At 38.8% G+C, this 23,960-nt stretch overlaps 1 protein-coding gene across 1 annotated transcript in view; it reads right to left on the bottom strand.

Annotated features, from left to right (window-relative positions):
* Nucleotides 1-23,960, bottom strand: part of LOC118793246 (catenin alpha-2) — a 305,116-nt gene that overhangs the window by 206,045 nt on the left and 75,111 nt on the right. The window contains exon 7 of the mRNA XM_036551323.1: nucleotides 9,038-9,241. Within this exon, the coding sequence (XP_036407216.1) occupies nucleotides 9,038-9,241 (204 nt within the window). The remainder of the gene's footprint in view (nucleotides 1-9,037; nucleotides 9,242-23,960) is intronic.

Below are 23,960 nucleotides of genomic sequence, written 5' to 3' on the forward strand. Positions count from 1 at the left end.
AATATTACGAAGAAAAAAACTGAAACACATCTAAAATAAAAGTTTTGCCATGCCATAGAAAATGATGTATTCCTTTAAGTCATACATCCAGAGCTGAAATCTAAAATAGTCTTATGCAGCATGATCATCATTTTGTTTTGTTGATTTCCCTCTATTCATTTGTCATCTGTCTCAATTTGCAATCATGTTGCATACATAATAATGTGGAATTTCTCAAATGGCCAACATTTTCAAATATAGCAGAAGTTATTAATCCATATTTACCTTTCTAGTTATCAATATATTAAATACAGATAATATTAAGCAAAAGGCATCTTGTTTCCATATTTATCATGTTAGATGTTTTTATGCTACCATCTCTGTACATGACTTTATGTTACAAACAACACTTTTTAAACTCAAACAGCAGTATAATTGCTCTTAATAGTAATCTTGTCCCTACACCTTGTTGGAATCCAAAATTGAGCTGGGACGCACAATTTGCAGAACACTCATTTTCTCGAACAATGCAAACTTTCTTTCAATTCACACACTTTGCTGACAGGGAAAATTATTCATGTCATGCCATATATTATTTGAGTATAGATGTACTCAAACATCACTCATTTCCTTTACAGAAAGACTTCTTAAAAACAGTTTGGCAATGTGAACCCACTGTTCATCTGCAGTAGTTAGCAGAGTAAATTATTTTCTTAAAAAATGAATCCACTCAAGAAACACTCAATAATCCATCTTGTTTTGCTTCAAAATCAATCTTAATTGGTGCAAAGCCACTGGATAATCATTACAAACAGCAGAACACTGGGAAACAGATTGTTTCACAGCAAGTACTTCCCCCCATCCCTTGCTTGTCTTAAATAGAGTGAGTTTGTTAAGTTTGAAGATCTTGATTAGCAGTTGTAGATTAAAATGAAAACAGAAAGCAATTATTAGTTATTAAATTAACATAATAATACAACTACTATTAATAATAATAATATGCAAACATCTATAATAATAATCTGAAAAAAAAAAAAATTGGACAGTAGAGTCTGTGTAATCCAGGGGATTGGCATCCCAATAGATTTTAGCAGCGAATTTCAACCTGGGCTACAGAAAACTGAAAAACTGAACTTTCATTTGAAATAAATGCACTTAAAATTGTATCAGATTTAAAAAAAGATTTGTAATATTCAACTGATAGTTCTGTTATCTAAAGGTATTGATCCAATTACAGGACATAGTGGCATACTGGCAGAACATAGGGAAGGATGCAAAAACACAGAGAATTGGCACACAGTGATAGGGGACAGCATGTGATTAGGTGAATGTCAGACAAGTTTGGATGAGTGATTCAGTGTCACGGATTAGTTCACATGCTTGGGCTGGAAGCCCTCTGTGTTTAGCCATTATGTTGGCAAAGGGATCACCGCTTTGACATTCACCCCTTTCAGACACGGGTGAAGGCTTCACAAGGCCACCAAGATGCCAAGTGGCCAGCACCACTCCTAACCAAACTGCCATCATAGGCCTTGACCAGAGGATAGCACAATATGTGAGGTCTTGTGATGCCTGTTAATTTGTCATTTACACCAAATTATTTACTCGGAAGGTCAACGTGGTCATGACATCAAACAAAGTCTTAGCCAGGATAGACACATAGCTGACACACTGACACACACCAAAGGTAAGCCATGTCACTCTTTTCACTGAATATGGTCAACATCTGGATTGTGTGTTGTACTTTAATTTGTGTATCCACATTCAAATCTATGGCATATCTGACCTTGTTTTGATTTACGGTCAAACCAGACAGCTGTGAGGGGAATGCATCAAAGGTGAGTGCTAATATGAACTTTGTACCTAATGACAGCTGACACTGATGCTGTTTTTTTTTTCCCTTGTGATACAGTAATCGATATCACACCAATGAGACCGTCCGCATAGGGAGCGAGGTCTGTCAATAAGGCACAGGAGGACATGAGGGAGAGTGTGTCGAAGGAGAGCATCAAGCTAGTGTATTCAAAACAGAGAGCCTCAGTTAATAGGCTGGGATTACTGCATTATAACTGGTGAAAAACAGATCCGGGGAGAACACGCTGAGGAACGGAAGACTCCCAGACAAAATCCAATTTATTTTATTTATTTATTTATTTTTTTGCATCAGCATGATCCCCCCATCCTGAGAAGAACAAAGGCAAAAATCTCAAGCATTAATGCTGACTGCCTCTCTAGGTTTTCATCTCCAAACAACTGCAATCAATCCAAAAAGTTTCAAACACAACCTTTGTACTAACTCATTTACAGAATGCAACAGATGACTCAGGGCACCTTCAAAATTGTACTTCTCCAAGCCCAGTCTGAAGAAGGTTAAACTAACACACAGAACCTTTACAACAGAATTAAAGGTGAATTGTTTCTTATGGTACAGGATGATGAATAACCTTATGCAATATTTAAAAAAGAAAAAAGGTAAAAAACAAGGCGTTTTTGTTGGCATACACTGCCAGCCCTGAAGAATAAATACGTTTCTAATACATAATAATCTGTGTATATTCCCTTTAATTTAGGAGTTCATAGAGGTCTTGGGCCTATTTCACCATGATGAAGCACATTCATTCATCAAAATGTTTGTAAAAACAAGTGGTTTTTTTTTGGGAAGTGTTTGTATGCAAAAGTCACATCAGATGCATGAAACTCCCACTTTCATTCTTATCTCATTCATATAATGATGAATCCCAGCTGTTCTTAAATTAGATGTTTGTGCATGTTATCTGTAATTAGCAGTATGCACCACAACAACCCCATGTAAGGGCATTCCTCTTTTCAAGTCAGTGGTATACCCAATGCTGCCAAAAGGGAAAAAGGAAGATATCTTCTCTGATTCAGAGATGTAAACAATTCTGACAGAGGTGGATGGAAGAAAAAATATATATTTTATAGCATGAGCAGTAGAATGCCCGGGAGATTATTGGTCAAAATAAGCATAACTTTGAAAGGACTCCAATATCTAAACTAATTTTTAAATCACGAAGTTTTGTCTAAGAATAAAATTTGCATCGGACACATATAAAGTATGTGTGAGTAGCATTTACAGATGTAAACCGGGAGTAAAAAGGTGCATGGCTACATGGAATTCATACTGAAAGATGCCCAGTTAATGTTGTGTGAGTCTGAATCATAGCCCTGTTCTCCACAGGGATTCAGGCATAGGGTCCTCTCATTGCCATTCATGTGGTGGCAAACTAATGCCATGTTTCATGGCCATATTGTGGAAGACTCAGCAGGCCAATGTCATCTTGCACGCCTTCTCTGCCGTGTACAAAAGCGTGCCACCTGCTGTGTCCCAACACATCCGCCAGCCTTTTAGCACACCGATAGTGCATTCCATCACCGAGCGGGTGTGGGTTTGCGGTTTTATGCAACCGCCTGTGGTGTCTGCCAGCGGTATCATCAGTCAAACTTGCAGCATGTGACTATTTGTAAAAGAGACCAGCACTGATGAAGGTCACTTGACCCAAACCCTTGCTAAACTGCACTTCACCTGCATTTACCCTATTTCTGTAAGTGACATTTTTTAGTCCCTGATAATAGCAGTGTGCAGGTTCACTTTTGTGTCTTAATTTGTTTCCCTAAATTTATGCACCTGTGGTAAGTTCTGAGTTCAATGTTTCCTTAAAGGTGCAAAATCAAATACTCTTCAGCACATAACCACAGTAACAACAATTTAGACAGATTTGCAATTACAATTTGTCAAGTGAGTTAATTGCAGTACAAGTCTACTGATTAAACTAATTACCTAGTGTATTTATTTGATGACTGCAAATTGAATTGTGTGCTTATGTATCTCAACTGTGAAAGGTCATTTTGTTCACATATAAATTTGAAAGTTGTAAAATGTTATCAGAATGTTAACAAAATGTCTTCTTGCTCAAACATGCCTGCTTGTGTATGTGGTAGCAGTGGTTTGGAGCAGTTGAAAAAATTCACTCATAGGCAAGAACAAATTCCATCTAAAGAAGCAACATCATAAGTGGGGGTTACAATCAAATAAGTCTTTTTTCTCACACCCAGCTTCTCTCCCATTGCAAACCATCAAAATCAATGGCTGCATTTTGATAAATGATATTAATGGGACAGTCGTAACACAGATCATTGCGAATTGGGCACTGCCTGCGCGTAGGAGTTAGAAAGGGTTAATTTTTTTTTTTTTCCATGAAAGCAAATCGCAATATCAATAGCTGGATTTGTTCCTCTGTATGAATCCCAGATCTCCATGGTTGCTATGACATTATCAGAATGGCTGCATCTGATTGTTCATAACTCTCTGCAGGCACATCTTTTTTTCTGAGGCAGCAGGACAGAACAGTGGCTGTCATCTGCATCCAGTGGGAGTCTACTACATACAAGTCAAATGCCATACAGGGGAGACGAGGCCTTTCATAAAGTATAGGCTTACAGGACATACAAATGTAAATACACATTCATTTTGTTAGAGATTATTGAATATAGAAAACCAGTCATCTTCCATAACATGTCGGGGCGCATTCTCATGATGTAGGGTTTAGCAAAAAATAGAGAGATATAATGCTTTTGGAGTGGTTCTTTTCAATTTTACAGAGATGAATGAATATATTGTTCTCTTCTTAGACTGAAGATGCTTCAGTGCTGGCGTTGGGGAGTTCATTTTTCTTTCAGAGTGAGACAACGGATAGAAATGATTTTGGCACACAGGTAAATCTCATAGAACAATGTCTCAGGCAACTGATGAATAACTCCTCATCAATTCAGATATTGTTCTCCAGGTAATAATTCTGAATCCATCCTTCATCTCACTGCACATTGGACTCCACACCATCTCATATTATGCAATCTTCATAATTATACATTTTAGCATAATTTCAGTGAAAATTGATTGATTAAAGAAAAAGTGCTCCTGACATTTTTCCCAGATAAAGCCCTGGTCACCTTCACCTATGTTTAGGCGGATACATCAGACATATTGTAAATGCACTGTAAATAAACAGCTGATCAGTTAACTAATATAGATATACCCATCAGCACATATTCAGATACATATTCAGATATGGCTCCTTCCTGCTCCGTTTAGATAAGCACAATTTCCCTTTAACAGTGCATTACTACCACAGAGATGATTTGTTCACAGGCATATCCTGTAGTTAAGAGATAGTGGCCATCTTGAAAATAGGGACATGTTTCCTCTTATTTGCATGAGCCTGGCTTGCAGGCCCGTCAGTCACTTGAGATCCCCTGTTCTGTATTCTGTGTGGGACTGTGGACTGAGTGCACCCAAATCAAGACCAAGCCAAGACACCCCCATTCACAGCAAAGCAACAGATGTCTGTCGCTTGCTCTCAGAGGACTTACTGTGGGGTACTCTACCACAGGACCGATCGACCTCCAGCCAGCCTCCCAGAGTGTCACTGCTGAGGGTGTGTAGCCCATCTGCTCTCCTTTTTTTTAACTGTTTATTTCCTTCTCCACAGTTGCAGTGTTACATTCCTATTGACACATGCTGACATCACATGTGCCTGACTTCTCACAAACCCCCCAGTTTACTGAGCTATTCTGGAATTACTCTGACCGCACTAGTGCCCGTTTGGGCAAAATTAAGATGGGACATGATGTACAACAAGCCTCAAAGTGTCACTGACCCCTTAATTAAGCCTTTGTGTCATCCTCCATCGAGCTAAAGGATGGGCACCTGTCTCCATCAAATGACCGTCGACCATTATGTGCCACGTCCCGCTTACTGCAAGATTAAACTCTACAAACCAACTCCCTAAATCCTGTTTACGCCTCGTCCGCTGAGGCCCTGGCTTGGCTGCAGCTACCTTGGACTAGGCCAGCTATGCATTACGCCCCAGATCAATTGATAGATTGTCCTGTCCAAGCTGCCGTAACTAAATCAGCCAATTCTGATGATTCAGCACTGATCCGGGCACTGGGGCTGCTGTCACCAATCACTGATCACCAGACCCTGGACAGATATGGACATTTCGCTGTCACTTGAACCTAATTTATTGCCAACTACTACATTGATTACCCTTGTGCAGTCCCACAGCACCTTTCTAAAAGAGGAGCCTGAACGATTGAAACTGGAGAGGAGAAAAAAAAAAAAAACAGGGAAGACATCCCAGACTTCTGCTATGTTTGATTCAGGCTGTGCTTTGACCTCACAGTTCATAGTTTTACAGACCATTTCTTCCACAGAACCCTGTCAGATGTATTGTTAATAAAGTAGCTGTCACGGGCTGTTAGTTGACATTCAGTACAGTTAGTTTATTTTTCAGATATTTTTTTCCACTCTTTCTTCTTTCCTTCCACTCTTTTTTCCTCAGATTTTTTTTGCCATCATTGGTAGTACATCTCTCTGAAATCTGATAGAAATAAATTGCTCAGTTATTTCAATCCAGTTAGAGAGATTACCAGGACACAAAAGATGCAGGTTCAATTGTCACCATGCTGGCCTCGTGAGCCTAATCAAGTTAAAGCCCATTTAAATTTGCCCTCCATTCCAGTAATTCTGATTGTGCTCTTTGTGAACTCGCATTGCCAGGGGCCTCTTACAGGCTCCCAGCTGTAGCTTCCAACTGCAGCTGCTACCGAAGCATTACAAAATATTTAGCAAAGCTGTTTCCCTGTTGGGAAGGAAGGCTTTAAAAAGCCATGAATCGGGCTTTCTTCATTAGCATGTGCGTTAAGAGGAAAAAAAAAATACAACACAATGCACAAAAGAGCTGTGAAAAATGTTTCAATTAATCCCCTAATTAATATATGGGTAACACTATTTTAAGTCTACATATTCCGGATTAAATTAAACATAACATTCATTCAGAGCAAAAAAAATCTGAATAAATAAGTGTATGGCAATGAAAATAAATACCAAGTAACATCAAACAGTTACTGGGGCACTTTATCATTACCTACTGTTTCTTAATTCTTTTTAAAAAATTCACTTCAATAGTAACTCAACATAATCATCAACTATTTTCTAACAATATAAAGAGGCCCATGTGTGATTCCTTAATTATTCCATTTATGCTGAATAAAAGGAATGTGGGGCCCATTTAAAATCTCATTAATGGTATATTTCTATAAAGGACTATTTTTACAGTGGCTCATGTGGCCAGCAGTGAAAATCACCATAATCTATACAAATTTAAATATTAATTTACATACATGGTGCTCCCCAGATCAGTCTTCACTAAATATCACGTTTTTTGTTTTATAAGTCATAAAGGAAACCTTACAGTGAGTGTAACGGCAGGTAATTACACTAGAAGGGATTTAAAGTGTGCCCAAACAAACCACATGTACACATAGATTCACAGTCACAGCTACACATTAACATCTGAGGCTCATTTGCTATGACAGGATTGCCTACCATATAGGGGTAATGGGATTAAGAGGTATTATGTATCTCTGCTCATGTTTTGTTATGATCACAATTGGCTGTCAATCTAATAATGTGTTTATTTGATATTCCACCAGTGTCTATCCCCACTGAATGCACAAGCATAAGCACACATTAAATGACAGCTGGATATAATCATTAAGTACATAAGACAAGACATTGATACTGTGTCAATATAACATGGATTATGATTTAACAGTGCACTAAAGGGTGAAGCTAAATTCATTTTCTTTCAACAGTAACATGATAAAGGCTTTATATACAGAATGTCAGTTTATGGCCTAAAATGGCTATAGTAGCCCCTAATGTACTTGACTACATCTCCCATTTAATCTTGCAAAACATGATAAGTGAAGGAATCCTGTTCAGCATTCATCAGTGTTGAAAATAATAAAATACAGTAAAGTACATTGGTCAACTGCACTTAATTTCCTGTTTCTTAGAGTGGTCTATAAAAATCCCATGAGTGCTACATGAATAATCATTAGAATGTAATTAAACTGTAATTAAACCAACTTAATTTAAATCACATAAATCCTTAAAAATGAACAATAATTTCAATCCTCTCTCTGTCTCATTCATTTTAACATAGAAGACATTGCCAGTAAAGTTTGTACTACAGCTGGATCGCATCAGTACCATCCTCTTATATCTCACATTTATTAGGCAACTTCACTTGTCTCATTTCTAATTACACCCTCCATTCATGCAATGGCTAACAGTTCACCCACTCTGGAGGACAGAGGCAGACGGCAGTGGGACAGCAAGATCTCACTTGGCACTTACTGTGCTGGTGGATCAGTGCACTGAAAATTAAAACAGGCAAGTCCAACTTAACCCATGTTGACTTGCTTATCTTTTCTGCAGAAAATGCATCATTCTTTACTCAACCACTCAACCATCAGACATCAACTTTCAAGAGGCAAACAGGAATCCCCTTTAAAGAGACAACATAATGTCTTTAAAGTCTTTCCTTTATGTTTTAGGTTTATGTGATGTTGAAACACATCCCTGTCCCTGATATCTCCTCTACAACACCAAAGTGTAGGTGTTAAGGACTTGTGCAAGATCTAAACTCCTTGTGCAAGATCTAAAAAAATAGCAAGATCTGTAATTACACCCAAGCCTACGAATTGCATCTGGTACATGGAGAATTTCTGCCAACAGTGCAACACAACCACACATGCAAATGTCACAAGTTTGAAAAGAAACACACAACAGCCAAGAGCTGTAGCATCTGCAGTTAGGGCTATTGACCTGACAATTCACCACAGCAGGGAGAAACTGCAGAGCTTCTCTGTACTGTAATAAATCTATGAGTATAGCTGTCTTCTGACCTTCACGCCTTGGGTTTGGGATAAAAGTTGGACCGGGATCAGGGCTGCTGTCTACTGTGCCTTTGTGTAGGCTTGGGGTGATGGAATACATAAAGAAATGTCTCCAGCCAAGAGCCAATAGCAGCGCCACATCCTGCATCCAAGACCAGAAAAATCAACCTGAGCTGGCTAAGCGAGACTGAAACTACATCTGTGTTCATTTATTCCCTTCTCTGCTCCCAGGGCGCAGCCGGGGCAAGGTGAAACTGGAAGGAGGTGAAAAGAAAGCGGGGAGGACACTTACATTATTCATGTACTCGCTCAGCAGGTCCTGCAGGGCCTGTCTCACGGCGTTGCATTCTGCCACGATGCGCTCCCTGCGGTCGTCGCGGGTGCAGGACGAGTCGGCCATCAGCGCCGCTCCGCTGATGATGCTCTCCAGACGCTCCTCCAGGGAGGGCCGGAACCGGGCCTCGCTGAACGTCAACGGGTCCAGAATGATCTTGTTCTTAAATAGAGAGAGAGAGAGAGAGAGAGAGAGAGAGAGAGAGGCCAGGAAACCCAGTCAGAACACCCAGGGTTATAGGAAGCCCCTGATGAGTACAGTGGACGATTGACCCACATCTGCTCTGGTCTTGTCCCATCACCATCTCACATTTCATTGGAATGGATACCTTAAGGAAAGTGTGACATCTAGGTCTGGGACAAAGCTAACCATTGCTCTGTAAACCAAAAAAACAACCAAAAAGTAGGAATATATTTCACAAAACTTTATTCACAACAAAGCCAGCAGTGTCAACAGACAATTTGCAAGCATTACCACAAAAGGAACAAAATGCTCATTGTACTCTCAGCTCCTGACCCTTCAACAGCACCTGCATTTAAACTGCAGCAATCAAAGGTTGATTAGACACAGGAGGTGGTCAGTTAGCAAAACTACCTGCTTAAAGATCGCAGTACACAGCCACACCACACACAGAGCGAAATTATTTACGAAGTTGATTCACTGCTCAGGTGCAACTGATAATTACTGAAGTAAAAAAAAATCATGGATGTTATAAAATGGGCCCAACAATGACTTTCCAAAGCATTTAACATGCAAACAAATTTTCACAGTCATAGAATCTTTTTTTCTACAGTTTGATAAAAGCATTTTAAACATTCATCACAAAATGTTATATTTGTGACAATGACTGAGATGCATTTATACAAGATTTGAACAACTTAATGAGAAAATGAGTAAATTAGTTCCAGGCTGTTCTGATGATTCATTCATATTTTTCAGGAGTTTGCACTAGATTGAAACACACAGAGACAAGAGGTACATTCTTTTTTTTACAAAGTATGAGAGGGTCTTCCATATTTGGATAGTGTTCTGGAGTTGTGCTTGAGTTTACATCTTCATTCAGCAGCACAACAGCCCCTTAATAAGCCTTTTCCATTTAGCAAGCACCCTTATCTGAAAAATACCAGTTTTCTCTATTTAATGCTAGCTATCTGTTACAAAAAGTATGATATCCTGCAATTTTTGACCGATCACTTCCAATTATGCCAGATGAAAAAGTAGCTTGCTGTGTTAGGACAACAATTTTCCCACCAGTTGACTCAACAGTGAACGGGATTCACTCATTTGGACTTTATGTAACCACTATGAATATAACAGAGACAACAGGGGTCCAGTGTAATGCATAATGTTCTGTCTATAGTGCCTTCACATCTGTAACATTGAGCAGGGTGAATCCAAATGCGGACATCGCTCAGAGACATAGGCTGTTGGTCGAAAAAAAAGTTATCTTTATTGAAGACTCGAGAAAAGCAGGCTTAATGCAAGAGAGCATATATGAAGCATGTCAGCTCAAGACTGAGCAATGAGCAAGTGAACAGGCAGGGCTCAAATGGCAAACTAGACACAGGTGTTACACTTTAACTAAATGAGACAATGAACAAAACAGGAAGCAAGAACATCTGGTGGTAGTCCAGGGAAGTGACAGGCAGAAACGCAGACAGGACGTTATGAGAACGCCTGTTGGTCATTGTGGGAAGTAGCAGGTGAAACCCTGACAATTCAGTACTATGTCATAAGAACTGAAAAATGTGCTATGACATGTGTCACAACATGTCAAACTGGTCATCAACAGTTACAAGAACTTTTGACTGTTCTCATGACAAGGTTATGAACCATATGTTTAACTGAGTTATGACAGTTGTAGTGTCATGTTGTGTTATGACATAAAAGTAATGGCACTTACTAACCAGTGTCCAACAAACATTACAATACATGTGACACCAGTGTCACACTGCCATTAATAAATTGCCAAACATGTCATAATGATTTAGGACAGTGTCATGAACTCCATTTAAATAATTTAAATAAAGTGACATAAAAACACTGTGTCATAACACCTTCACTAAGGTTTACATTAGGGGCACAAATGCCACTAAGAATATTAACAGTCATGACAATTTACTATAGTAACACTGCCCACTTCACATAATGTGACATAAAACTGACATGTCATTATGCCTTTGATAAGTTCAAAGATGCTGACATTAATGATTGTCAGTCAACATGAAGCCTTTCTTTCCTCTTTTTTAATGCTGTGCAGAAAAAGTAGGAGAAACTGAAACTTTCTCCTCAGCTGATCAGTCTTAGGACTCTTTTCATATTTCCTAGGTATGTCTGTTTCAACTAGCTATCTGTTGCTGGTGCTTAATTTTTTTTCCCCTCCACACTTTCGCAAAAGTGCACCACAGACTGAGCTACTCACAGCCCACTGAACCGAAAACTACTGGAATGGAAGTGGAGTCCACTTTCTATGGCCATAGATACACTGACAAGTGTACCACAACTTGTACATGTTCTATTGACTATAATGGAAAGATAACGTTTTCTACAAAACTGACATTGGTATTTTTCACCTGGTTGTATCCATGACACTATCAGCAGTATGAAACAGTGTGTGTCTTGTCTTGTGTTTTTCCTTGACTCCGCAATGAAGTCTGGATGATGCTGCTGTCCACTTTTTTGCAGTAAATGCTGAAAAAACAACCCCAAAATCGTGAAATGGATGCAAAAAAACGGCTGCTGAAAAAGCAGTGTCCACTGTGTAAAAACAGAATATAAATTGAATGTGTACGCCCTACATTCAAAGACATAAAACATTTTTTGCCTTGTTTTACAATGGGGAGCAAGGATTTGAGACAGTGGGTGTGCATACGTGGCCTGTCTGCACTTTTGAGGTTATTAATGGATAGAGTTCTGGCTGGGTCTAATTTTGTCCTGCCTTCATCATACACTGACCTACATTGTCCATGTGCACCATCTATTTAGCAAGCTCAAGAACAGGCTAGCAAGAGAGGCATAAGCATACCTATTTTATGCAGTAGCAAAAATCTTGATAATCATTAGCTATTATACTTACGGTATGTACATAAAGAAAAACATATAAACACGAAAATAGTATTGTAAATGTGACAATTTTATATTGCAAAAACTCCTCTACACTAAAAATAATGCACAACCTACAAATATGTGCAACTATGTATAGATATGTTACCCTGCGTGTGAACAGCTGTGACAATTTCAGTGGAAACTTCCAGGCCATGAGGACTTTTCTTCTTTTTGATCAGTGCAATTCTAATCCCTGTATTTCCCAATTATTACAAGAATGACATAGAAAAAAAGCCAGCTCTACACACTCTGGAGATCTGGCACCCTTTCTCTCTGAATAAGTGGGAGAATCAATTCTATTGAAATTAACTGTTGAAAAATGAAATTCCTTTATACATACAATGATCTTCCAGCTACCTATGTTGCAGTCCAAAAATGAAAAAAGGAAAGTTCAAATACTTAGTACTGACAATTAGGCTTTCTATTAGCTCATTTCTTAGCTCAAGATATATGGTTCCATAATTAGATATTGAAATAACAATAAAAAAAGAAAATGGCAGTCCAATGCGAAACATATAGCAAAATGATAGTTTTTAATGCCCTGTCAAGCCTGCATTATGTAAAGAGCCAGTGTTTTATTTGAAGTGCAATTTTCTGCAACACTGTCATACATCTTATCCACAATTAAGTGACACTTTGTGCTGACTCTCTCAACAGCTTAAAGAATACTACAACCTTTACAGTGCCCTGACTGCATGAGCACACTATCCTTGGTCCCTGTGCAACAGGCTTCCAAAACCTACGGATGTGTTATTCAGTGTATAGGGAAAAGCACAATACACTTGACAGAATCAGCAGTGTAGTCAGTGCACTCCACCAGCCACAGTGAAGAGGCTACTAAAACATTCTTACCAATTTCAAAAGCAAATTTCTGAAAGCAGATTTCTGAAAGCAGAATGACCAGCAGAAGCATTTGAAACATACATTTCCTGTTCAATAAAATCCAAGCATTCACAATTACATGAGGATGACGGCTTTACAAGTCCTGTCAATATGGCATTTGATGTTCTGCAGCTGTTTATGCTTGACACTCTAGTTTTAATGAAACAGTCAAGGTGGCGCATACGATTGCAAAGCAGCTCACCATACCCCAACCCAAGTTAGTTACATAGATAACACAGCATTGTTAATGAATAGATTGTCTGTTTATGAATAAGTCCTTCGCAGCTTGATTGTTGACAATTTGCAGTTCCTGAATGGATGGGGGAAAAGTAAAACTAAGTGAAAAGTAAAACTAAACAATTAATACAACTGAACAAAACTGCTTAGTTGAAATACTTTACATTTGTGATGAACCAATAGTTCCATGTGAGAGGTCAAGAACCATGATGTAACTAAAAATGATCTGTGAAATTTGCCATTGTACAAAAACACATGTATTTGTTTCACTCACTAACCAGCCAGTCATGAATTGGCTGAACTGACTGTGATTTTCAACTAAGGAGAAGCTTTGAAGAAACTGCATTTACTAAAATGAAACATCTACTAATAACAAAGTACATTTGCTACTCTGTCTGTAGACTACATATGTTGAAGGGGGTGCTTAGGACCTAAGACTAGGAATCATCAGTGTACAACTAAAAGCACTTAAGTGTAAACACAAACAAATTTAATAAAAGGACTACTTGAAAAATGCACTTTGGACAGAAGTGAACACAGAAGATTAAAAACAAGTACAAAAACATGAAGACCTTGATTATTTTAAAGACAGATGCTTGCAAATCCAGATACCTCTTTGGAGGATGAAACTGACATTAGCAGCAGAATTTATCCCATTGTTTTTCTGATCTTCGTGGTATGACTTCTTGAATCACACTGTCATTTAAGGGATTAAGAAAATGAGGTTGGATTCCAACCTTCTCTGAGAATCTAAAACCATCAGCTGCCTGAGAGCAAAGTTATTATTGCAAGAACATTGATTCTTATTTCACCTCTGTACCTGCATATAGCACCACATTTAAAAACATTGAAAATTTTGAACAAACATCAGGGCTTAGCTACTTTCTCTGACGGATATGAGCTATTCATTCATAACAGCACTTACAAAAAGTTACATAAAATGAAAGTCAAGAAGAGGGGTTTGACACAGCAAGTGTTAGAAATCACAAAATGAGAATGTACAGTAGCTCTGACACTACTCTTGATAACAGTAGGTAACCAATCCTGGAATCCTCAACCCTCTAAAACATAATATTAATTTGCATACCAACAGAGAGACAGTAAAGATGGCTTTCAAGAAAAGAAAAAAATATGTAGATTGAACAGTTTTTATCGTTTCCCTCTTCACTCCGCACTTTATGACACAGGCGTTTGATTTGACTGGCAAAGAAGAGAAGAAACAGGTTCAGTCAACAGCGGTTCCATTCATCAGCCTCTGTGTATGACAGCTGAAGTAATCAAATGTGACACCAACGCTTTGCGCAGCTGCACGGCTCTTACACTGATGCAGATAAATTGATGGAGGGAAAAGGGAAGGGGAAAAATAAAGCAAAGACAAATGTTTCATGTTGAGAAGGAAAGCGGGCTCTGCCTCCAAGTAACTTCACTTAAATTGGCGCAAGATCCTTTCCATGATAGGAGACGAAACAACAAGAAACGTTAGAGGCATGTCCTTTAACCATTTGTCTGCTTGAATTTAATTCAGCCATATTCCTGTGAACTGTAGACAGCCTAAACAAATGTTCTGAACGAGGAAAAGACATTGCTGCTGCGGTCAATGGGGCCGCACTGGACTTCACTAGTTATAAAGATGAAATGAACTAAAGGAAATAGAGCCACTTGCCAAACGTTGTCCCCTTTTTCTTTCTGCCCAACATCCCATGGTTGCCTTATCTTGGATACACTGTATATAATATAATATGTGTAAATGAGGTAAAATGTTGGGTGAGTAGCTGTTTGGTTCATATCAGGTCAAGTATCCATGTACTGCAAAGCGATGCTGATCACATCAGAGGTTGACTGACACATTTGTCACACATAAGCTGGACGTGACACATACACTGTATGTGACATGTGCTTGTCTCTGTCAGACACCACTGCTGTGTTTGCAAACAGAGGTATAAACTTGCTTCCCATCCTCAAAAGCCTACCAAGCATCCAGCCTTGAAGAGCAAAGCTTCTGTGACACACTGCCCAAGCTAAACAGCTTTAGTCACCACTTTAATGGAACAAACGCTTGCCTGGGTACTATAGTAATAGGATTTCTGTTAACTAAAGTATCTAATGTTGTACGGAGTACCTTCAATGAAATCTGTCTGTGCAGACGATGGGACTTGGAAATACAATATCCCAGTAAGGAAAAATAAGAAATTCAAATTGTCAGACAAACAAAATCCCAGTATAATGGTTCCACATTTTCTTATGAAATTCCTTATTCTTCTTGATTTCCCAATGCTGACAGGAGCAAATGTCACTTATGGTAAGAGACACTGTGACAATGAGTGTAGTATTCCCCTATTCATTTCAAATAAAATGCCAGTGGAACTTGACTGTTTGTCAAAGATGACACCATCCCTGTTGGCCTGCTTTGAACAGTTCAAATTGCTTTCAATTTTTATCACGCAATAAAGGTTGTTAATCTCCCTTTCTTTTATGACATATGAAGACAAAAATATAAAAAATTCTATTTGAACACACTAAGGAACACAGTAAGGAACAGAGTTATATATCAGTGAAGTATTTAGATAAAATCTGAAGACATTAAACCCTGAACCATAACCTTGTGTTATATATATCGTTGCTGATTCCTGCCTTTTTTATGTAACACTTTAACTGCAAACACCTCTATCTGTATTTTTCTCCTTACTTTGAAAACTTAGGATGATCGTGCCTTCTTTGTGTATTAGGGGAATTCATGACTTGAGTTTTCAGTATCTGGAGACAAGTAAACATCATTTATTTGGTTCATTATGAAACAAACACAACCCAAAATTCTGCAATTTGTGCGTTCTTAAGCATTGATGTCTGGTAGTAGCAGAGTTCAGTCTTAGAAGAGACAGCTGTGGAAATGAGGCTTGATAAACCAGAGAAATAGCTCAAAAGAAAAGGCTGAGCCAAAGGGAGCCATTTTTGCATCTAAGAGTGACAATAAGGGAAAGCAGAATACATTGTTCAGAGACAGTTTCTGGATGAAGCCTGTGGAAGGAGAGGTTTCATATGTTCCATATTTAATTACCTTTCATGTCTAAAGAAACGTGACCTTTTATTTTAAAGAAAGGTCTTTCAATTCCCATAAGGTGTAACACTTTTATGTAAGCCTTTCTGCAAGATATGCTAGTGATCAATAATTTTTGTGGACATAGAAAGTGGGAAAGGTTTGAAAGAACTGAAAGGGTTAACGTGTTATGAACAGATCAGCAGAACAGATTCCACTAGCAAGGCTATTCTGATGCATGCCCACGCTCACTCACTCCACTCTCCACTGGCAGAAGGCTGACACATCTGGGTGTCTCCACAATCGATACTGTTTTTGCAGTCTTCGACTGCACTGCAATTTTGACACCTGTAATTTCCCTCTGCTTCAGGAAACACAGAATGCGGTGCAGTAATTTCCACCTGTCCACACCCATCTTTGCTAAAACCTTCAATCTTTCCAGTTTACTTCACAGCAGCTTGACTAACTTTTTATCTACCTCTTGTAACCACTTTCTGAGTTCTCCCTTATCTAGCAGTGGGACCTATGCCCAAACAAGTCAGCCATGTGATTCACACTGTGGAAGATATTCCACATCCAGTGGTAGAAATGTTCACCTCAGTGCTGAACTCTACAGCTGTGACTGTGACACTCACATGAGAGCCTGGTCACAACCCTAATTCGCTGACAGGAGACCGAATGTTCTGACCACTGAAATCGGCCTTAGTGTTCTGAAATCTGAACATCCGCCCTTAGCAGTTGAAGTTAACAGTACGTGTTTTTCACTGCATACCAGCTATTCATAGCTCAGGGATGTAGGAAGTATTCTGCAAGGGGCTGTGGTGAGGTAGACGGGGAGGAGGTTCATTAACATTAAACGTTCTAATTCCCCAACCAAACCTGAGGCTTAAAGTTTGTTCCAAACTGAGGGTGAATCCACGATGTTTAATATTTCAAATGTGAGGCTGAAGAATGTTGTTCAAATAAATTATTTTTTGCGCAGAAAAAAGTTAACAAAGATACTCCTCTGAAAACATATAATCGGGGTCTAATCACCCTCTCTCAATGTAAAGCACTGCAAATTATTCGAGCTTCAGTGTCAACGGGATCACCAAGAAACAACCTAAATGCTGCAGGCTCGGCAGGTGGTAGCGCTGGTAAGTAGCTAACTTACAGACAATCTTCTCATTGAATATTTTATTATGAAATAAAAACAGAACTATTTGGTTAGCTAGCTAGTTAGCTAGCTAGTTAGCTAACATAGCTAGCTACCCTTTCGCTTTTGCTTGTTAGATTGGCTCGCTACCAATATTCAGTAACAAATTTGTCATGTCAACTTAAGCCACCTCCTACACAAGACCCATAGCCTGGCATATTCTTGTTTTGTGTCATAATGGTTGTTAAATCCCTAATAGCCCCTTGGTGGCGCTTGTCCAGGATTCGGTGCATGTGAACCGATTTTCAGGGCATGAACACTCGGTGTGTGTATTCTGATTCGTCAGGAGACCATGTTGCACATGACCACAATTAAAACTTTTGAGCTCAGCTCTCTAAACTGAGTTCATATTATGGAAACCAAGATGAAGCTGGTGGCCTTACAGACTGCTAGAGAGAGAATTATCAACATCTGCCAAAAGTGAAGCGTCAATTGGCAGTTAGCTGGGCACCTGCAGGTCCAGACCAGTCAGGGGTCAACAGGAATTATACACCAAAGAGAGCCTGGAGGACCCATCTATCATCTGACCCCTCGACATCAGCTAATCAAGACTAAAAGGATTGTAGGCGTGGAAAACAAGGGGGAGGAGAATGATTTCAAAATGTTTTGCTTTGATATGCGCTTTTTACACTACAATTATGTGAGAAGCATTGTTAATCCATTTGGAATCATTTTACAGTGAAAGACTCAAAAACCCCGGAGCCATTTGAAAAGTTAAATGGCATCAACAGAGCAAAGCAATTCAGTCTCTTTCATTTTCACTTTTAAGTTATTTCTGCCACACTTTGTGGTCAGTTTTCATTTGTTCTGTTTTGCCATAGAAATAGTCTCATGACAGCAAAAGTGATTCGGTCTAATTATACATCAAATACAAGAGCAGTGCCTCTTCAATTATTCATGTTGTGCGAAAAACACACTCTGTTCCTAAATTAATTTGTACATCCAGCAGTAGGAGCATTTATCAGTGTCAGGCTGTCTTATATCTACAAATCAGAATTTGTGTGTGTGCGTGTGTGTGTGTGTGTGCGCGCGTGTGTGTGTGTGTGTGTGTGTGTGTGTGTGTGTGTGTACGTGTGTGTGTGTGTGTGTGTGTGTGTGTGTGTGTGTGTGTGTGTGTGTGTGTGTACATGGGCACACTCATGCATGTGTGCATTTGTGCACACATTTTAATACATTTTCCTGAGGGGATAATGAAAGGGAACAAAGGTAACTCATTGTGTATGCTACTTAACTGATTAAAGATTATAACTGAATGCACTGGGATTTATTTACATAATTATTTTATTATGTTTTCTCTTTATTCATTTGTGAATGGCATGGACATAGATGACACCCTACCCATCTGTTTTGTAGTCAATATTCAAGAAATAAATTGAGGGCCTAAATATTCAGTGAGCACAAAGACAGAGAGAATATGAACAGAAGTTATTGTACATTTAGAAACACCTAATACATATGTGAGTGCTCATTATTATTTGCAAATTCTGTTTGTAAAATAAAGAGTAAAAGTATAATTTCTACAAGTGTGAAAGGAACTTGAGCTCTTGTACTGGAATCTATGCAGGTTTGCACTGCAGCTAGAAGTGTCTGTTCAGGACAACTGGAGGCTGTGCATCTGAATCACACTGTAAGCCTCTGGTACTGACTATAAAGAGATGGTGAAACGGGCCTGCCTACCCATACCGCAATGGAGAACACCACTGCAGCACCCCTGAAATACATATAGTAGTACCAATGCCAATACATCCTGCTGCACATCTGCTTTTTGTTATTAAGAAAAACATGTACAAAATTCAGGCTGGTAACTGAGGGCAAGATGAAGATGAAAGTATGGGGGGCAGGAATATAGCATACCGGTCAGCAGCAGGGCTTCTACCTCAAAGGTTGCTATTGGTAACTAACTTTCATTGGTAATAGAAAACAAAAAATGTGATAGTTAAATAAATTAATTAGGTGCTTAAACATTTCAACAGAGGCTATTCTCTGTCTATGCTGTAGTATGCAGTATACCAGTAACTATTCCACAAACACACACATACAGAAGCCCATGAAATATACTCTGCTTATAGTGAATTACTCCATGTTCAACATATAAACAGCACATTTGTTATCAGTGTTAGCCTATAGCCCTCTGAAATAGTGTTAAAGTAAGATATCCCAATGGTTTCATAAGCTGGCAGACATTAGAATAGAGATGTGCAATCATTTCAAAGCTCTGTAAACGGCTGTCACATGTTGCACATCCATTGTGAAAGGAAGGGATAGAGAACAAAATTCTGTTATGCTACCACATAATCCCCTCAAGACACTTCTGAAGATTTCAGAGTTGTCTAAAGAAGCTGATTAAAACTATTAAAAAGCACACAATAATAATTTGCTCTTTTTACACATTCCAAAAGTTAAATGCTTCTTGTAAGACATAGCACATACCCCATAGTACATTATCCTAAATGTGAGCTAAAATCCTAAAGGGGTGCTGCAGGAAGACATGGCATATGCTGCACACTGATTTTCATTAAAGATCAATGTAGGGGCGTGAGCTGCATGCTGGGAAACATACTTCCACAATAATGCCATGTTGCAGCAAGGAGGGAGCTCTCAGTGCTGCCCCAGTACTGATAAAAGGGATACAGCACAATATTCAGCACCATGCGCTGTCCAACCCTGCTCTCCACAGCTGTGCTGGAGTCTCCAGCTACAAAACTGGGCTGAATCAGCATCAGGACAAGACAGACTCATCTGTGGAAACCCCCCCGATTTCACTGCCTCAGTCACGTCGAAGCTGTTCCGTTTTCCACTGCTTCTCAGATACCTCGTCCAATGACAAGACTCCTTGTTTTTTTGCCTCTTGTGCAGCCCTCTGCCTTTCCGACAACTGGCCCAGCATGAGATTAGTGCCAACAGACACACCCATTGTTAATGTCTGTCCTTAATGTTTTCCTTTCCTTCTGACCTGAACTGAACTCAGCCGCTCGATAGCTGCAATGTTCGCATTTTTCTTATTGCTTTGCTCGCACTAAAGTGATCTTAGAGCACTCTAACTTCAATGTTTGTGTAGAATCTCTTATGCATTTTGCCCATAACATTGTTTCTATTTTTGCATATACATATGGGCTTATAATGCACATCTTAAATTTTTAAAACCTTTGCCACGCTTTTAACATCTATGATGAAAAAAAACACAATAGTAGAGCACTTTTTCAATATGCACATATTCCATCCTGTTACAACGAGGCTTGAGGGTCTTAGTCATTTTCACATCCAGAATAATGATTAAACTGTGTTCATTATCACATTTCAGTGCAATCTACATGCAACAGGAAGTTCAGTCTTCCAATCTGTAGACTCTAACTAACTAAACAGTATAAAACACATTAAGTGTAAAGAACAAGATAATGTTCTTTAAATGTTAAAATTAAAAATTAAAGCTAAATAAGTAAAGTTATTAAAGTTAGAATTTTTTTGTTATGCTTTATACCTTTCATATGCTAAGAGAAAGTGTACCATGGTCTCAGTTTCATTGTGATAACTCTGAAAGCACTATCCCTTCAGACATGCCAGGTTTGTCTGTGCCTGCTGGTCTCAATGTCTTTGGCGGAGCCTTGTACCTTGTCAACATCTTCTGTAGTTTTCAGTTGAACACCATGGTCAGGTGGACTTTTTAGGGGCAGATTGAATATAGGTCTGCTGTCTACTTTCATGTGTATGCCTAGTTGGTGTAATGTTGATGAAATCTAGTGATGTACTTGTGTCTCTGCTGTACTGTTCTATAATGTGGTAGACTTCCACTGGCTATAGATGGCTATGTGAAATGTAAGCTCATTACAGTTGCAGGACAATAAAACTACAAGGATTTAAACAAAAAATGGGACATTGGAATAAGGTTCATAGGTGTGCAGTTGGTTTTTCTGGCAACCAAGATGAAGAAGAGAGCATTAAAAAGAAACTTAATGAAAGAATTAAACTCCTCAGTAACATGTCAGTTTCAGTTTCAATTTCTCTTTATCCTGATTTTGATGAATCTGTGATACTTCTCCCTTTGCCTTTACATTTTGATTTTTTGCTCAGAAAAAAACTCTTATTGCCATTCTTTTTATGTTAAATTAAGAAAAAATAATAAAATATTTATGAAATAACATATTTTCAAAATAAAACTGCAAAAATCCATGAAATAAAGACAAGAATGTACACTCAATCATCAATATTCAGCTAAGCCTAGATTCTAATAGCAATATAATGTCCTTTAATATGACTAATACCTGTACTCAAGTTTATAATACTTTCACAAAATCAACATTCTGCAGTTGAAAAACAAACAAAAATTCTGAAAAGCATGATAAACCAAAATGCATCATAAAAAGATTCAAATTACATGCTAATCTTAAGAAATTATCTTGGAGTTGTTATAGAGTGCTGAAGTTCAGATTGGAAAATACTGCTCATGCTTGAAGTCAAGTTCTGAGAAATAATCTGCAAATGCTGCTCCACAAAAAGCTGTTATATTGTAAACAAAATGTCTCTAGATATATTCTCTAAGACAATATAAATATCAAACACTTGTGTTATAGCTTTGGGAGATTGTTCAATCTTTATGCAAACTCCCAGTAGGGTTTTGTGGATTGTTTTGTTTGCAAATAGTGACAGAGCAGGAGAATTAATATATGACAGTTGATATTGAAGCATATTCCAAATGCACAAATCAGCAGACCATATCATATCAAAGCATGAAAGCATGCTAATTGCGACCTACTTTTCTGATCTACAGCGACCTTACGTAAAATAAGTGCAAATCTTGTGACAATATCACAGTTATCCTTAATTAACACTTTTATCACTTCGAATAGAATTCTCTCTCTCTCTCTCTCTCTGTCTGTCTCTCTATAGATCAAGATCATTATGTGTGTGTGTGTGTGTGTGTGTATATACAGTGCTGGCCAAAAGTATTGGCACCCCTGCAATTCTGTCAGATAATGCTCAATTTCTCCCAGAAAATGATTGCAATTACAAATGTTTTGGTAGTAATATCTTCATTTATTTTGCTTGCAATGAAAAAACACAAAAGACAATGAAAAAAAAATTAAATCAATTATCATTTTACACAAAACTCCAAAAATGGACCGGACAAAAGTATTGGCACCCTCAGCCTAATACTTGGTAGCACAACCTTTGGACAAAATAACTGCGAACAACCGCTTCCGGTATCCATCAATGAGTTTCTTACAATGCTCTGCTGGAATTTTAGACCATTCTTCTTTGGCAAACTGCTCCAGCTCCCTGAGATTTGAAGGGTGCCTTCTCCAAACTGCCATTTTCAGATCTCTCCACAAGTGTTCTATGGGATTCAGGTCTGGACTCATTGCTGGCCACTTTAGAAGTCTCCAGTGCTTTCCCTCAAACCATTTTCTAGTGCTTTTTGAAGTGTGCTTTGGGTCATTGTCCTGCTGGAAGACCCATGACCTCTGAGGGAGACCCAGCTTTCTCACACTGGGCCCTACATTACGCTGCAAAATTTGTTGGTAGTCTTCAGACTTCATAATGCCATGCACATGGTCAAGCAGTCCAGTGCCAGAGGCAACAAAGCAACCCCAAAACATCAGGGAACCTCCGCCATGTTTGACTGTGGGGACCGTGTTCTTTTCTTTGAAGGCCTCGTTTTTTTTCCTGTAAACTCTATGTTGATGCCTTTTCCCAAAAAGCTCTACTTTTGTCTCATCTGACCAGAGAACATTCTTCCAAAATGTTTTTGGCTTTCTCAGGTAAGTTTTAGCAAACTCCAGCCTGGCTTTTTTATGTCTCTGGGTCAGAAGTGGAGTCTTCCTGGGTATCCTACCATAGAGTCCCTTTTCATTCAGACACCGACGGATAGTACGGGTTGACACTGTTGTACCCTCGGACTGCAGGACAGCTTGAACTTGTCTGGATGTTAGTCGAGGTTCTTTATCCACCATCCGCACAATCTTTCGTTGAAATCTCTCGTCAATTTTTCTTTTCCGTCCACATCTAGGGAGGTTAGCCACAGTGCCATGGGCTTTAAACCTATTGATGACACTGCGCACGGTAGACACAGGAACATTCAGGTCTTTGGAGATGGACTTGTAGCCTTGAGATTGCCCATGCTTCCTCACAATTTTGCTTCTCAAGTCCTCAGACAGTTCTTTGGTCTTCTTTCTTTTCTCCATACTCAATGTGGTACACACAAGGACACAGGACAGAGGTTGAGTCAACTTTAATCCATTTTAACTGGCTGCAAGTGTGATTTAGTGATTGCCACCACCTGTTATGTGTCACAGGTAAGTAACAGGTGCTGTTAATTACACAAATTAGAGAAGCATCACATGATTTTTCAAAGGGTGCCAATACTTTTGTCCGGCCCATTTTTGGAGTTTTGTGTAAATTGATACTTGATTTGACTTTTTTTTCTTTCTCTT

This window comes from Megalops cyprinoides, chromosome 18 (assembly GCF_013368585.1).
Source record: "Megalops cyprinoides isolate fMegCyp1 chromosome 18, fMegCyp1.pri, whole genome shotgun sequence".
NCBI classification, from domain to species: domain Eukaryota; kingdom Metazoa; phylum Chordata; class Actinopteri; order Elopiformes; family Megalopidae; genus Megalops; species Megalops cyprinoides.